This window comes from Onthophagus taurus, chromosome 5 (assembly GCF_036711975.1).
Source record: "Onthophagus taurus isolate NC chromosome 5, IU_Otau_3.0, whole genome shotgun sequence".
Taxonomy (NCBI): Eukaryota; Metazoa; Arthropoda; class Insecta; order Coleoptera; family Scarabaeidae; genus Onthophagus; species Onthophagus taurus.
Window position 1 is genome coordinate 6,225,332 of NC_091970.1, and position 14,822 is coordinate 6,240,153.

At 31.8% G+C, this 14,822-nt stretch overlaps 1 protein-coding gene across 2 annotated transcripts in view; it reads left to right on the top strand.

Annotated features, from left to right (window-relative positions):
• Positions 1-11,589, top strand: part of LOC111426592 (Ca[2+]-channel protein alpha[[1]] subunit T) — a 94,335-nt gene extending 82,746 nt beyond the window's left edge. For both annotated transcript variants that reach the window (XM_071195778.1, XM_071195779.1), the window contains 6 exons: positions 2,802-3,136; positions 3,188-3,695; positions 3,755-4,163; positions 4,215-5,011; positions 5,068-5,244; positions 10,528-11,589. In XM_071195778.1, coding sequence (XP_071051879.1) covers positions 2,802-3,136; positions 3,188-3,695; positions 3,755-4,163; positions 4,215-5,011; positions 5,068-5,244; positions 10,528-11,205 — 2,904 coding nt within the window. In that variant the 3' untranslated portion in view covers positions 11,206-11,589. The remainder of the gene's footprint in view (positions 1-2,801; positions 3,137-3,187; positions 3,696-3,754; positions 4,164-4,214; positions 5,012-5,067; positions 5,245-10,527) is intronic.
• Positions 11,590-14,822: the final 3,233 nt, after the last annotated feature.

Below are 14,822 nucleotides of genomic sequence, written 5' to 3' on the forward strand. Positions count from 1 at the left end.
ACATCGATTTTTCGAAAACATCGATGTATCGTCCATAAACATCGATGTTGAAGTCTATAAAACATCGATACATCGTTCATTATCAACAATATTTTATCTTCGATGTTTAATAAAATAATCGACCATTATTTCCATGTTTGTATAAAAGAGCAATGAAATATTTGCCACTTTTAGCAACTTCGATGTCCAACGAGCGATTATTCTCAGAAGTTGGCGCAACAATTAATCAGAAAAGGAATCGCTTATTAGGCACCAGGTTGTCCAAGTTAATGTTTTTGAATTCTATACTTAAAAATAAATTTAAATAACATTATCTGTGTTTTATCATATTATAATAAATGGACCGCGCGATACATCACTTGACTAAGCGACATTTTATCGTTTTTAGAGATTTTCATGCTGTCTGGTAGGTAAAGGAGTAATTTATCTTAGAAAAAATACAGAATACCGAGAGACCTAAAATATTATTTGTTTTAAAGGATAAAGCTAAGCGCCAATCACGTTATACGATTTCAAGTCCGATTTGCATCATACGTCTAAGAACCGACTTACCATTAGATACGACACTTAGATACACCAAGAAATTCTACAATAGAAAAAATAGATGAACCTACAATTTCGAGTCAGTGTCGTTTTCTAGATGTTAGTATAAAATTGAAAGTTTATGTCTTTTATTTTATATAGAATTTAAATTTAACTAGTTTCGGCCCTTGGCCATCTTCAGAGACTCCACAAATAGATTAACATCTCTCATCTTATCCATTTTACAAACGACATGGGAGGTAGCGCTAGTTAGCATAAGATATCACTGTTGCACATTTTTGTTGCACTAAAACTAGAACTAACAGTAGACCGAATATTTTTAGTTCTAGGTCTAGTATTAGCTCTAGTTTTACACTAGCACTATCACTAGAACTAACACAAGATCTAAAATTAGAAACATTCTGGTTTAGTCGTGAAAAAAACTTTCAGTTGTCAATGTCAACTTTAATTTTATTATTACCTTTAAAGTGAGTCCAAACTTGACACATTTATCTCAAAAAGCCAAAAATTCGAACTTGCAACTTTTAATTTTAACATATTTGTCAACTTCATAAAAAATCCTTTAAAATGAGTCCAAACTCGACATATTTAACTTTAATATTAATGGAAATACAATCACTTCCGGTTTGAAACGTCAACGTCAATTTTGACATATTTGTCATCTTTATTAAAAAACCTTTAAAATGAGCCCAAAGATGACGCACTTATCTCAAAAAACAGAACAGTTTGAATAAAAAACATTAAACCCTAAGTTAGCAACAATGAAGATAGCAATTTAATTTTTAAATATTAATACCAACCTTAATTTTTTATTTTTTTTATTATACTTTCGTTTTTGTGACAAATATTAAGACATTTTATAAAAATTATGAATACATGACATTGACATTTCAAACCGGAAGTGTTTGGACTCATTTTAAAGGATTTTTCACGACGATTACAAATACATATGTCAAAGCTGACGTTGACATTCTTAACCGGAAGTTGACCATTAACTTCATTAATATTGAAGATAAATATGTCGTGTTTGCACTCATTTCAAAGGATTTTTAATGATGATTACAAATATGTCAAAAGTGTGGTTGGCATTTTAAACCTGAAGTTAATTGTCATGTAATAGAAGTTTTACAATTGAAGTTAATCTAGTGTTAGTCACTTTTCCGCACTTTCTTTATATTTTTAACGTGTTTTTTGGGTCATTTCACATTGATTAAAAAAAATCGTCGATTTTTAAGCCACATGATGAGTCTTGAATTTTTCCCAAGTTTCTTAATATTTCTTTTGTTAAAAAAGAGCGTTCTTTATCTTATTCTGAATTTAATCTGTAAACTTGTAACGATTTGTCCTTAATTTCATTTTACAACTTTTTAAACTTTAATTTTGTAAATTAGTAACTAATATCTGATTTCGACATTGATATGTGATCTTTTTAACAAAACAAAAAGAAATATTAACAAACTTCTTTGTAAAATGGATAAGATGAGAGATGTTAATCTAGTTGTAGAGTCTCTGAAGATGGCCAAAGGCCGAAACTGGTTAGACTTAAATTCTATGTATATAAAATAAAAACCAGTTTAAAAGTATAAAATCAAACTCTAGATTTTTTTCTTCAAAAATTTTTACATAAATCGTCATCATTTTGTCTTTAGTTTTAGTGATTAAATTTATGATAATAAAGTTATTATTATTTGTCGCTTAGTCAAGTGGTGCAGAACGCGGTCCAAATATTATTGATTATTATGATCATTCTTATAATAAAAATTCAGCCACTCAATATTTTTTTTAAACATTGATGTATCGGTATAAAATGTCGATGTTTCCGACATCGATGTTCTAATATCGTTTTTTTTTATGGGTGTTGTTGCATCCCTAATTCCTACAATTATTTATTACTGGTAGAGCTTCCATTGAATCTCATCAATAAACTTTGATTAACAACTCTTTCATCTTATCCTACATTATTTGCTTAAAGGCAATGACTTCAATAAGCAATCCAAACCCAACCAATCATACTCATCATGATACCCCACTTCATAGTGCTTACTAAACAACCCAACATTCCATCTATCTCTTTGGATAACATGATTTACAACATAATTTTTTATATTAAAATGTTGATTCAACACATTACTTTTGAATCGTTTATACCTAAGCATGGAAAACTAAAACATCTTCGTTTGCATGACCTCCTACTCAAAACTTAAATCAACAATTTCTTATACACATAATATTGTTACTTTAATTTTGGTAATTCCTAGATTTCTTGGACTCCAAGTTTAACGCGACACAACTCGCTAATAGCCGGACAAATCTCAATTCAACCCAAAAGCAACCAATGCAATCAAATCGCAAAAATCAACTCCCCAGCGATTTCCGGTCAGGTTGGTTACGCAGAACCAAAAAGCATCAACACTTTGAACTTTGAAAAACAAGAAGAAAAGGTTCTTCCCAGGATTAAACTTGACGAATGCGAAACCGTCGAGCCGGAAATAAAAACGACGAAATTGAAGAAGTTTTTAATGATGATTGAGCCTAAAGGTTGTATGAAGGAAAGGGATGAGTTTTCTTTGTATATTTTTCCACCTAATAATAGGTAATTTTTTTTTAAATTTAAATTGTGAAGGAATTAATTTTTTTTATTTAGGTTTAGAAAATTATGTGTATGGTTAGTTTATCAAAAATGGTTCGATAACGTCGTCTTACTCTTCATCGCAATGAATTGTATTACTTTAGCAATGGAACGTCCTAACATCCCCCCAGATAGCACAGAAAGATTCTTTTTAAAATCCACAAATTATTTATTCACCGTCGTTTTTACCTTAGAAATGTTTTTAAAAGTGGTTGCTTCGGGGATGTGTTATGGCCCAGATGCTTATTTCACATCCGGTTGGAACATAATGGACGGTTCTTTAGTAATCATTTCAATAGTAGACCTATTAATGTCACTAATCAACGAATCGGAAAGCCCGAGAATTTTCGGAATCTTAAGAGTATTTCGATTATTAAGATCATTAAGACCGTTACGAGTTATTAATCGAGCTCCAGGTTTAAAACTTGTCGTGCAAACTTTATTATCATCACTTCGTCCCATTGGAAATATCGTTTTAATTTGTTGTACGTTTTTTATTATCTTTGGCATTCTCGGAGTCCAGGTAAAATCTTAATCTTATCATAATAATCGTTTTGAATGATTAAAAATTTCCTTTTTTAGTTGTTTAAAGGCGCTTTTCATTATTGTAAAGGCGAAGATATTCGCGGAGTTAAAAACCGCACTGAATGCGAATTGAGAGGAAATAAATGGGATAATCAAAAATATAATTTCGATGATTTAGGACAAGCTTTAATGTCTTTGTTTGTGTTAAGCTCAAGAGATGGTTGGGTTAATATAATGTACAGCGGTTTAGATGCGGTCGGAGTTGACCAAGAACCACAAACGAATTACTCCGAATGGAGATTGTTATATTTTATCGCCTTCATTTTACTCGTTGGATTTTTCGTCCTAAATATGTTCGTGGGAGTTGTCGTTGAAAACTTTCATAGATGCCGCGAAGAACAAGAAAAAGAAGAAAGGGTAAGAAGAGCGGCGAAAAGAGCTTTACAAATGGAAAAGCGCAGAAGAAGTAAGCTTCAAAAACATAAAAAAAAAATTATTTAATTAAACTTCTTTTTAGAAATGAATGAACCTCCTTATTACATCAATTACTCTAAATGGAGACTTTTTATTCACAACGTAGTCACTTCTAAGTACTTTGATTTAGCCATAGCAGCTGTAATTGGTCTTAACGTAGTCACAATGGCAACTGAAAGTTATAAAATGCCCGATATTCTTCATTACATCTTAAGAATTTTTAATTATTTCTTCACCGCCGTTTTTATCTTAGAAAGTACGATGAAATTGATCGCACTAGGATTTGTTCTTTACATGAAAGACAAATGGAATCAATTAGACGTTGGAATTGTTATTTTATCGGTCGTTGGAATTATCTTAGAAGAATTAAAATCGAAAATTATCCCAATTAACCCCACAGTTCTCCGCGTAATGAGAGTGATGAGAATCGCGAGAGTTTTAAAATTATTAAAAATGGCTAAAGGTATCCGAGCCCTTTTAGACACCGTAATGCAAGCTTTACCACAAGTTGGTAATTTAGGCTTGTTGTTTTTTCTTCTTTTCTTCATTTTCGCGGCGTTGGGTGTTGAATTATTCGGAAGATTAGATTGCGAAAAACACGTCTGTCAAGGTTTAGGCGAACACGCACATTTTAAAAATTTCGGGATGGCATTTTTAACTTTATTTCGCGTCGCAACTGGAGATAATTGGAACGGAATTATGAAGGACACTTTGAGGGAAGATTGCGATTCATCCGCAAATTGTTTAGAAAATTGTTGCGTCTCAGCTATAATAGCACCTTTATACTTTGTCATTTTTGTACTTATGGCGCAATTTGTTCTTGTAAATGTCGTAGTTGCGGTAAGATTTTATTTATAATGATTTTGTTATATAAATTAATAAAATGATTATTGTAGGTTTTGATGAAACACTTAGAGGAATCTCATAAACACTTAGAAGATGAACAAGATATGGATAATCAATTGGAAAGGGAGTTTCAGGAAAAACAAGAACTTGAAGAAAGAAGAGAATTATGTTTAGCGCTTCAATTAGATTCGGAATGTATTCAACCTCATTATAAGCCATTAACTAAGGTAATTAACAACCATTAATAAATCATGTGCGGCAAAAAACGTGAGTTTGAAAAATATATCGTGTACTTGTTCATACAAGAGGCATTAACACAGAGATTACCGTAAAGAATAGATCGCGCACTTGTGCGCGCAAGAGCGCTTAGGTGTGCATTCCATTACATTAATTCTGATGAATAAATCGCGCACTTGTGCGCGCAAGAGCGCATAGATGTAGAAGAATTCCTTCTATTACTTCGGATATGACAAATAGATCGCGCACTTGTGCGCGCAAGAGCGCATAGATGTAGAAGAATTCCTTCTATTACTTCGGATATTCGGATATAAAGAATAGATCGCGCACTTGTGCGCGCAAGAGCGCTTAGGTGTGCATAATTATCTCAAATATGAAGAATAGATCGCGCACTTGTGCGCGCAAGAGCGCATAGATGTAGAAGAATTCCTTCTATTATTTCGGATATGACAAATAGATCGCGCACTTGTGCGCGCAAGAGCGCATAGATGTAGAAGAATTCCTTCTATTACTTCGGATATAAAGAATAGATCGCGCACTTGTGCGCGCAAGAGCGCTTAGGTGTGCATAATTATCTCAAATATGAAGAATAGATCGCGCACTTGTGCGCGCAAGAGCGCATAGATGTAGAAGAATTCCTTCTATTATTTCGGATATGACAAATAGATCGCGCACTTGTGCGCGCAAGAGCGCATAGATGTAGAAGAATTCCTTCTATTACTTCGGATATAAAGAATAGATCGCGCACTTGTGCGCGCAAGAGCGCTTAGGTGTGCATAATTATCTCAAATATGAAGAATAGATCGCGCACTTGTGCGCGCAAGAGCGCATAGATGTAGAAGAATTCCTTCTATTATTTCGGATATGACAAATAGATCGCGCACTTGTGCGCGCAAGAGCGCATAGATGTAGAAGAATTCCTTCTATTACTTCGGATATAAAGAATAGATCGCGCACTTGTGCGCGCAAGAGCGCTTAGGTGTGCATAATTATCTCAAATATGAAGAATAGATCGCGCACTTGTGCGCGCAAGAGCGCATAGATGTAGAAGAATTCCTTCTATTACTTCGGATATGACAAATAGATCGCGCACTTGTGCGCGCAAGAGCGCATAGATGTAGAAGAATTCCTTCTATTACTTCGGATATTCGGATATAAAGAATAGATCGCGCACTTGTGCGCGCAAGAGCGCTTAGGTGTGCATAATTATCTCAAATATGAAGAATAGATCGCGCACTTGTGCGCGCAAGAGCGCATAGATGTAGAAGATTTCCTTCTATTACTTCGGATATGACAAATAGATCGCGCACTTGTGCGCGCAAGAGCGCATAGATGTAGAAGAATTCCTTCTATTACTTCGGATATGAAGGATAGATCGCGCACTTGTGCACGCAAGAGCGCTTAGGTATGCATAATTACCTCGAATATGAAGAATAGATCGCGCACTTGTGCGCGCAAGAGCGCCTAGGTGTGCATACCATTACATTAATTCTGAAGAATAAATCGCGCACTTGTGCGCGTAAGAGCGCATAGATGTAGAAGAATTCCTTCTATTGCTTCGGATATTCGGATATGAAGAATAGATCGCGCACTTGTGCGCGCAAGAGCGCTTAGATGTGGTAATTACCTCAAATATGAAGAATAGATCGCGCACTTGTGCGCGCAAGAGCGCCTAGGTGTGCATACCATTACATTAACTCTGAAGAATAAATCGCGCACTTGTGCGCGCAAGAGCGCATAGATGTAGAAGATTTCCTTCTAATACTTCGGATATGATAAATAGATCGCGCACTTGTGCGCGCAAGAGCGCATAGATGTAGAAGAATTCCTTCTATTACTTCGGATATGAAGAATAGATCGCGCACTTGTGCGCGCAAGAGCGCTTAGGTGTGCATAATTATTTTAGACATGAAGAATAGATCGCGCACTTGTTGTGCGCGCAAAAGCGCATAGATACAGAAGAATTCCTTCTATTACCTCGGATATGACGAATAAATCGCGCACTTGTGCGCGCAAGAGCGCTTAGGTGTGCCTAATGACCTCGGATATGAAGAATAGATCGCTTAGGTATGAAAGGATGCATACCATTACCTACATCTTGCAAGTAGAGCGCGTACTTGTGCGCGCAAAAGAGTATAGATGTAAAAGAATGCCTTCTATTACCTCGAATATGAAGAATAGATCGCGCACTTGTGCGCGCAAGAGCGCTTAGGTGTGCATAATTATCTTAGACATGAAGAATAGATCGCGCACTTGTGCGCACAAGAGCGCTTAGGTGTGCATACCATTACATTAATTCTGAAGAATAAAAGAATGCCTTCTATTACCTCGGATATGATGAATAGAGTACACAATCGTAAAACAGTGCACTTCATCACTTTGATTCAGAAAAATAGATCGCGCACTTCTGCATAAGTAAGCAAGAGTGCACACTACGGAAATGCGTATTGTTACCTTGGTTTTAAAACATAGATGGTGCGCATTAAGATTAGTTACTTTTTAGATTATACAACAAATAAAACAAACTAATAAAAATATATTAATACTTGGAGACTTCAATATTTGTGTAAACGAAAAAACAAAAGTGAAGGAACATTTTCTAAGTAAAAAAGCGTTGTAAAGACTGTCAACCTTCATTTAGGTGATTATTTGTCACAAAAAGCATCTTGTATCTTGACATCTGGAAAACAAGAAATTAAAATGACACAAAGAAGAAGAATAAACGCTACTAACATAGAGATTTTCAAACGTCTATTAGAAGAGAGCGATTGGTCACAAATACATAGTACAAGTCTCAATGCACAAACAACTTACACAAAATATCATGAAATCCTCATGACATGTTTTAAAAGGGCGTTTCCAGAACAACCTGTAAAAACTTCTGTAGGGAAATTAAATTTAAAATCAACTTGATGCGCTAAAAACACGTATAAATCATTTAAGCAACAATACAGAAATGAAGTTGGCTTAGCGAAAAAGAAGCTTATACAAAGTATATAAATAACGCAGAAAACAAAATAAAAGCAGCTTGGAAAATAACAAAGGAAGAAGTAGGTAAAGGATGCATTAAGAGTGAAGTTAAGACCACACTGAACGCAAATGTTCTCAATAATCATTTCATTACTATTGGACACTCAACCGTTTTAACACAAAATAATATGTTAAGTCAAATGGACGCAGTGGTAACATTAAAATCAAACAAGTTCTTAAATGCAATAGAAGCTACAGAAAGCTATGACGTCACACAAATCATTAAAAACATGAAAAGCACTAACAACAGATATTTATAGCTTATCAGTAAAACTGCTAAAAGAAATAGAAGAACAAAATAGTAAACAACTCAAAGTAGTACTAAACAAATGTTTGACAGAAGGTATTTTCCCACTGGAACTCAAACTAGCGCAAGTAATACCAACTAAAAAACCAGGGGACCCAAATTGTGCCAATTATAGACCTATATCAATATTACCGGAGATGTCGAAAGTATTTGAAATGGTCATAAAGAGAAAGATAATGGAATATTTAGAAGAAGAAGATCTCATAACCAAATATCAACATGGGTACATACAAGGCAGATCAACGACAACAGCGTTACTAAATGTTATCCAAAAAATAGCAGATAGTTTTGACCAACAGAAATACACGCAAATAGCCTTTTGTGAACCTCAAACACCACAGAATTTTAAGAGAAAAATTACATAAATATGGCTTAAAGCTACTGGATATAATTTATTATTATAGACATTGAAATTCAAAAGATAAATTTTCTATGCATTATTCTGTCCCAAACTTTAACGTGGTCGGACCATGTAACAAACTTAAAAAGAAAATTATCAAATTCAATGTATAAAGGTTATATCTAAAAATTTACGGACAAATGAAACAAAAAGTGTCTACTTCGCTTACTTTCACAGCATGGCAACGTATGCCATACCAGATACCAGATATAGTTCGTTTTTTTTCTATAATACTTGTCAATGTAAATTATTTAGGGTTTCTGTTGGTATTATCTAGGACCCTTATAAAATTTATGTTGTTTTCATGATTTTTAGTAACATTTTCAGTAACTAAATAGTTGAGGTTAAAATACTAATTAATTTTTAGATAAATACGATTTTAACAAAGTACATATTTGTTGTAAAAACGTGCTACAAAGTAATTAAATAGAATAAAATACCTTTTCTAGGTAAATAAATGGCAAATAAACACCCCACAACACTTTTTATGCACCTTTTGTTTTTGAATAACGAAAGCTCAAACGTCAATGTGACATATTTACTTCAAAACATGATAAAACAAAACTCCCTGTTAATTTTGCCAACTTTACAACAATTTGACAGGTATTATAGAAAAAAAATGAACTGTATGTAATATTTTGAGTCTTACCAACTGTATATTATTGACGAGAATAATGTATAATCATACTTATTCAATAAAACTAATATTATTACTATTAAACCAAATATCTTGTAACATTCAAAGAATCAGTAAGATACAAACTGGAGCTCGACCAGAAAATCATCAAACAAATGAATCAGTTTAAATATTTAGGAGCTGATATAATAAGCTCTGGAAATCGTATAGTGGTATGGAGGAACAAATTCATTAAAGTGGAATGTAAAATAATCTACCAAGCAGCAAGAAAATAACAATCGCGGCTAAAACAAGACTAGGTACCTCCAGACACAGTAAATGACGAGAAGGATTCATGGAAAAACACTACATGACAGAGTCAAAAATGAAAACCTACAACAAAGTAATATATGTAGTAATATATTTTCAAAAAGTGCCAAATAAAATAATAACATGAAAAAAAATCGGAACGCTAAACAGTTTATGGAGTGAACTTGCAGCATCTGCAGAGTATGTTGCAGATACATTTTTGTAAACATGATCCTCCGGCCCTTATGCATCCCCAAATAGAATAAAGATAAATCACTAAATACCACCTTCTGACACTCTAGGTACTAGTATACCCACAATTTACACCACTCCAAACGTTGCTGTGATACAATAGCTCATGGGCTAAAAGTTTGGAGACTATATAACGTAGGGTACAAGTTTAAACTATACAATTTAGGCAGAAGTCTGAGATACAATAATTTATGCTTATTACCAGTCTATAAAAACTTCCAAGAAGATTAGGTTATGTTCCCAACAAATATTCAAATTTTGCAAGTTACAAAATATAATATCCTATCAAGAAATTGCTTACAAACATTAATTTTAAGTAATTTGTATAACATAAACCTAATAAAAATAATTATTTTTAGGTATTATCCCTACCATCAAACTTCACCTATAATCCACCAGGAACAAAATGTCAAATAGAAAAAGCTCCATCGTTTACAAAAACCCGAAGAAAAACTTTACACAGTCAACAACCAATTCAATTATGCAATTTAGATGATATAAAAAATATAGATGAATCGATTTCGGATATTTACAGTATAAAAGATGTTAAAAATATTGATTTTGAAAAAAACAGACGGATGAATTTCGAAGATTATAAATCGTTAAATCAAATTGAGCCGTTTTTGAAAAAAACCGACGTAGAAATTGAAAAGTATCCATTAAAAAATATAAACGAAAACGCCCCATTAGAAACTGGGAATGTGTTGTTATCAGTTCCGATTGAAAAACCGATCCATAGACTTTACGGAAGCACGAAGCATTTATTTTCCAAACAAAAATCGATGGAAATTACCGAAGAAACACCGTTTTTGTCTCCCAACACTTTAACTGTTCCGGAAATAAAAATTGTTGCTAAAATCGAAATGGATGAGCCCACAAATATACAAATGCCAAAACACGATTCTCAAGAAAGCGTCCAAAGGATAATAACGGAAAGAAGGAAGAGGGATGATTTAAGAGATATTAATCAGTATGATATTTACGATTTAAGTACTAATCAAGAAAAAGAAGAATCGAACAAAAATGAAAAACGATAAATTTATTTTATTTTTTTACATCTAAGTATTTATTAGACGAGGAAGTCTTTTAAATAAGATTTTTTAAATATATTAGAATGTCTAAAGACATATCTTAATTGAATATTATTTGTTTTTTAAGAAATCTTATTTAAACAAATACGATTAGAACATTTTAGACTCTCGTAGAATTATTTAAAGAAATGCTCAGAATCTCAGAAAGGCAGAAAACAAAACCTTCGAATCGGATTTATTTTTATTAACTTATTCTGTGACGGGATGAGGGTAAATCGAAAATTATTTTCTCAATGTTAAAAAGTAGCGGAAATAAATTAAAAAAGTAAATAAAAGCAATAATTATAATCGGTGAGGTTTAAAAATGACTTCGATAACCTCGCACTAAAACGAAAAAAAAATGTTAAAAAAGGTGTATTGTGATAGGAAATTTCAATGTTGCCAAAAAAAAAAAAATAAATAGGAGTTGAGTAGGAAAAAATGGAAAAGAAAAACGTAAATCTCACTTTAAATTGTATACTATTATTAGATAGGTCACAGGTAGAGTAAATTACTCTTTTTTATTAGAAACCGTTACAAAGAAGCGGTTCTTTTTCATTTTTTGGATTTGTCGTCTACCTCATTTTCCCGAAAATTCCTCAGAATGAAAAAAAAAAGAATATTATCGGCGACAAAAACAACATACAATCAAGAAGAACATAAAATCTTATCGTCAATTGGTATCAAAATACTCGACAATATTAAAAATAAAGATGCGAATTTTGGAGTCGATGCCACAACTACATTTAAACAAAAAGGATTTGATTAAAATTAAAAAAAGAAACTTAAAACGAATTGATAATAATTAAAATAAATAAAACTTAAAAAAAAGGGAAACAAATATTTAAAACTAGAAAAAATTAATAACTGACAATCTAATATAGCCTTCCGAAAAAAAATGATTAAATAAAAATTCATTGAATAAAGACAAAACAAGTTATAACAAGAATATTAAAAAAAAAATTATAACAAGACGAATCTCATTTAAGAAACGTAAAAATCAAAAATGTCAAAACGAGAGCTATTCTGTTTTACTTTAGGGACAGTCTGTGATATTTTAGTCCCTTTCATAGAATTAGATCAGACCGAATTACTCGTAGACCAACAAAAAAGGATAAATTTAATTAAAAAAAAAAATACCGTAGCACTGTCACTCTTCTTTCTCTCTATCTCTCTCTCTATCTACCCGTGCCTTTAAGAAAATCTGTCTTATAGTGAGAGAAACGTAGTCAAAAAAAAAACAAAAATGATTGAAGAGATTAAAAAGGTGTAAAACGAAATTACGATCCACGGTTTAAAATAAAGTTCTTCTTAATATCGCGGGTCGTAATTTATTTTGTTGCTGATTGTAGGACTTTAAACGATCAACTTATAGGTGAAAAATACACAGTGTAAAGCTTACATGATAAACGATTGTAAATTACTGTAATTAAAGTAGGGGAGATTTTTCGTTGACCGAACGATCTGTTAAGAGAACAATAAAAAAAGTATTATGAAGTTTTTATTGTGTTTTATTCAACCTTACTTATTTATGATCATGAATATCATAAATTTTGGGAGTATGTTGCGATGGAGTTAAGATTGCGATTAGACTTCAACAAAATGAAAATAAAACGTGAAAATAGGAAGGTCATTCTTCGAATTGTAGAGAAGGGCAATAATCAACCCGAAATTTCTCTTGAACGTCATTCTCTTTTAATAAGTTATAACCGAAAATAATCAAAAACATCAAAATTTGGTTTTATTTTTGAGTTGGGTTGGTACTACTGATCGATGGAATAAAATAACTTATTGGATATGTTTTAGGGGTTAATTCTAAATCCTTTTTGTATGAAAAGTTTTTTTCCATCACATATAATTAATGAGTTATAAAAGAAAATTGATGAAAACGTCAAAATTACTATTTTTCTTAAGTTGGGTTGGTAATGCTGATTGATGGAATAAATATCTTTATTTAATACGTCTTATGAGTCAATTCTAAACATTTTTTGTTTAAAATATAATTCGCCATCATGCACAATTAATAAGTTATAACCGAAAATGATCAAAAACATCAAAATTTGGTTATATTTTTATGGTGAGTTGGTATTACTGATCGGTGGAATAAAATAACTTATTGGATATGTTTTAGGGGTTAATTCTAAATCTTTTTTGTATGAAAAGTTTTTTCCATCACATATAATTAATGAGTTATAAAAGAAAATTGATGAGAACGTCAAAATTTCTACTTCTCTTAAGTTGGGTTGGTAATGCTGATTGATGGAATAAATATCTTTATTCAATACGTCTTATGAGTCAATTCTAAACATTTTTTGTTTAAAATATAATTCGCCATCATGCACAATTAATAAGTTATAACCGAAAATGATCAAAAACATCAAAATTTGGTTTTATTTTTGAGTTGGGTTGGTACTACTGATCGATGGAATAAAATAACTTATTGCATATATATTATGGATTACTTCTAAATCTTTTTTGTATGAAAAGTTGTTTTCCATCATATAACTAATGAGTTATAAAAGAAAATTGATGAAAACGTCAAAATTTCTATTTTTCTTAAGTTGGGTTGGTAACGCTGATTGATGGAATAAATATCTTTGTTTAATACATCTTATGAGTCAATTCAAACATTTTTTGTTTAAAAAATAATTCTCCATCATGCACAATTAATAAGTTACAACCGAAAATGATCAAAAACATCAAAATTTGGTTTTATTTTTGAGTTGGGTTGGTACTACTGATCGATGGAATAAAATAACTTATTGCATATATATTATGGATTACTTCTAAATCTTTTTTGTATGAAAAGTTGTTTTCCATCACATATAACTAATGAGTAACAAAAGAAAATTGATGAAAACGTCAAAATTTCTATTTTTCTTAAGTTGGGTTGGTAATGCTGATTGATGGAATAAATATCTTTATTTAATACGTCTTATGAGTCAATTCTAAACATTTTTTGTTTAAAAAATAATTCTCCATCATGCACAATTAAGTTATAACCGAAAATGATCAAAAACATCAAAATTTGGTTTTATTTTTGAGTTGGGTTGGTACTACTGATCGATGGAATAAAATAACTTATTGGATATATTTTACGGATTACTTCTAAATCTTTTTTGTATGAAAAGTTATTTTCCATCACATATAATTAATGAGTAACAAAAGAAAATTGATGAAAACGTCAAAATTTCTATTTCTCTTACGTTGGGTTGGTAATGCTGATTAATGGAATAAATATCTTTAGTTAATACGTCTTATGAGTCAATTCTAAACATTTTTTGTTTAAAAAATAATTCTCCATCATGCACAATTAAGTTATAACCGAAAATGATCAAAAACATCAAAATTTGGTTATATTTTTATGGTGAGTTGGTATTACTGATCGGTGGAATAAAATAACTTATTGTATATGTTTTAGGGGTTAATTCTAAATCTTTTTTGTATGAAAAGTTGTTTTCCATCACATATAATTAATGAGTTATAAAAGAAAATTGATGACAACGTCAAAATTTCTATTTCTCTTAAGTTGGGTTGGTAATGCTGATTGATGGAATAAATATCTTTATTTAATACGTCTTATG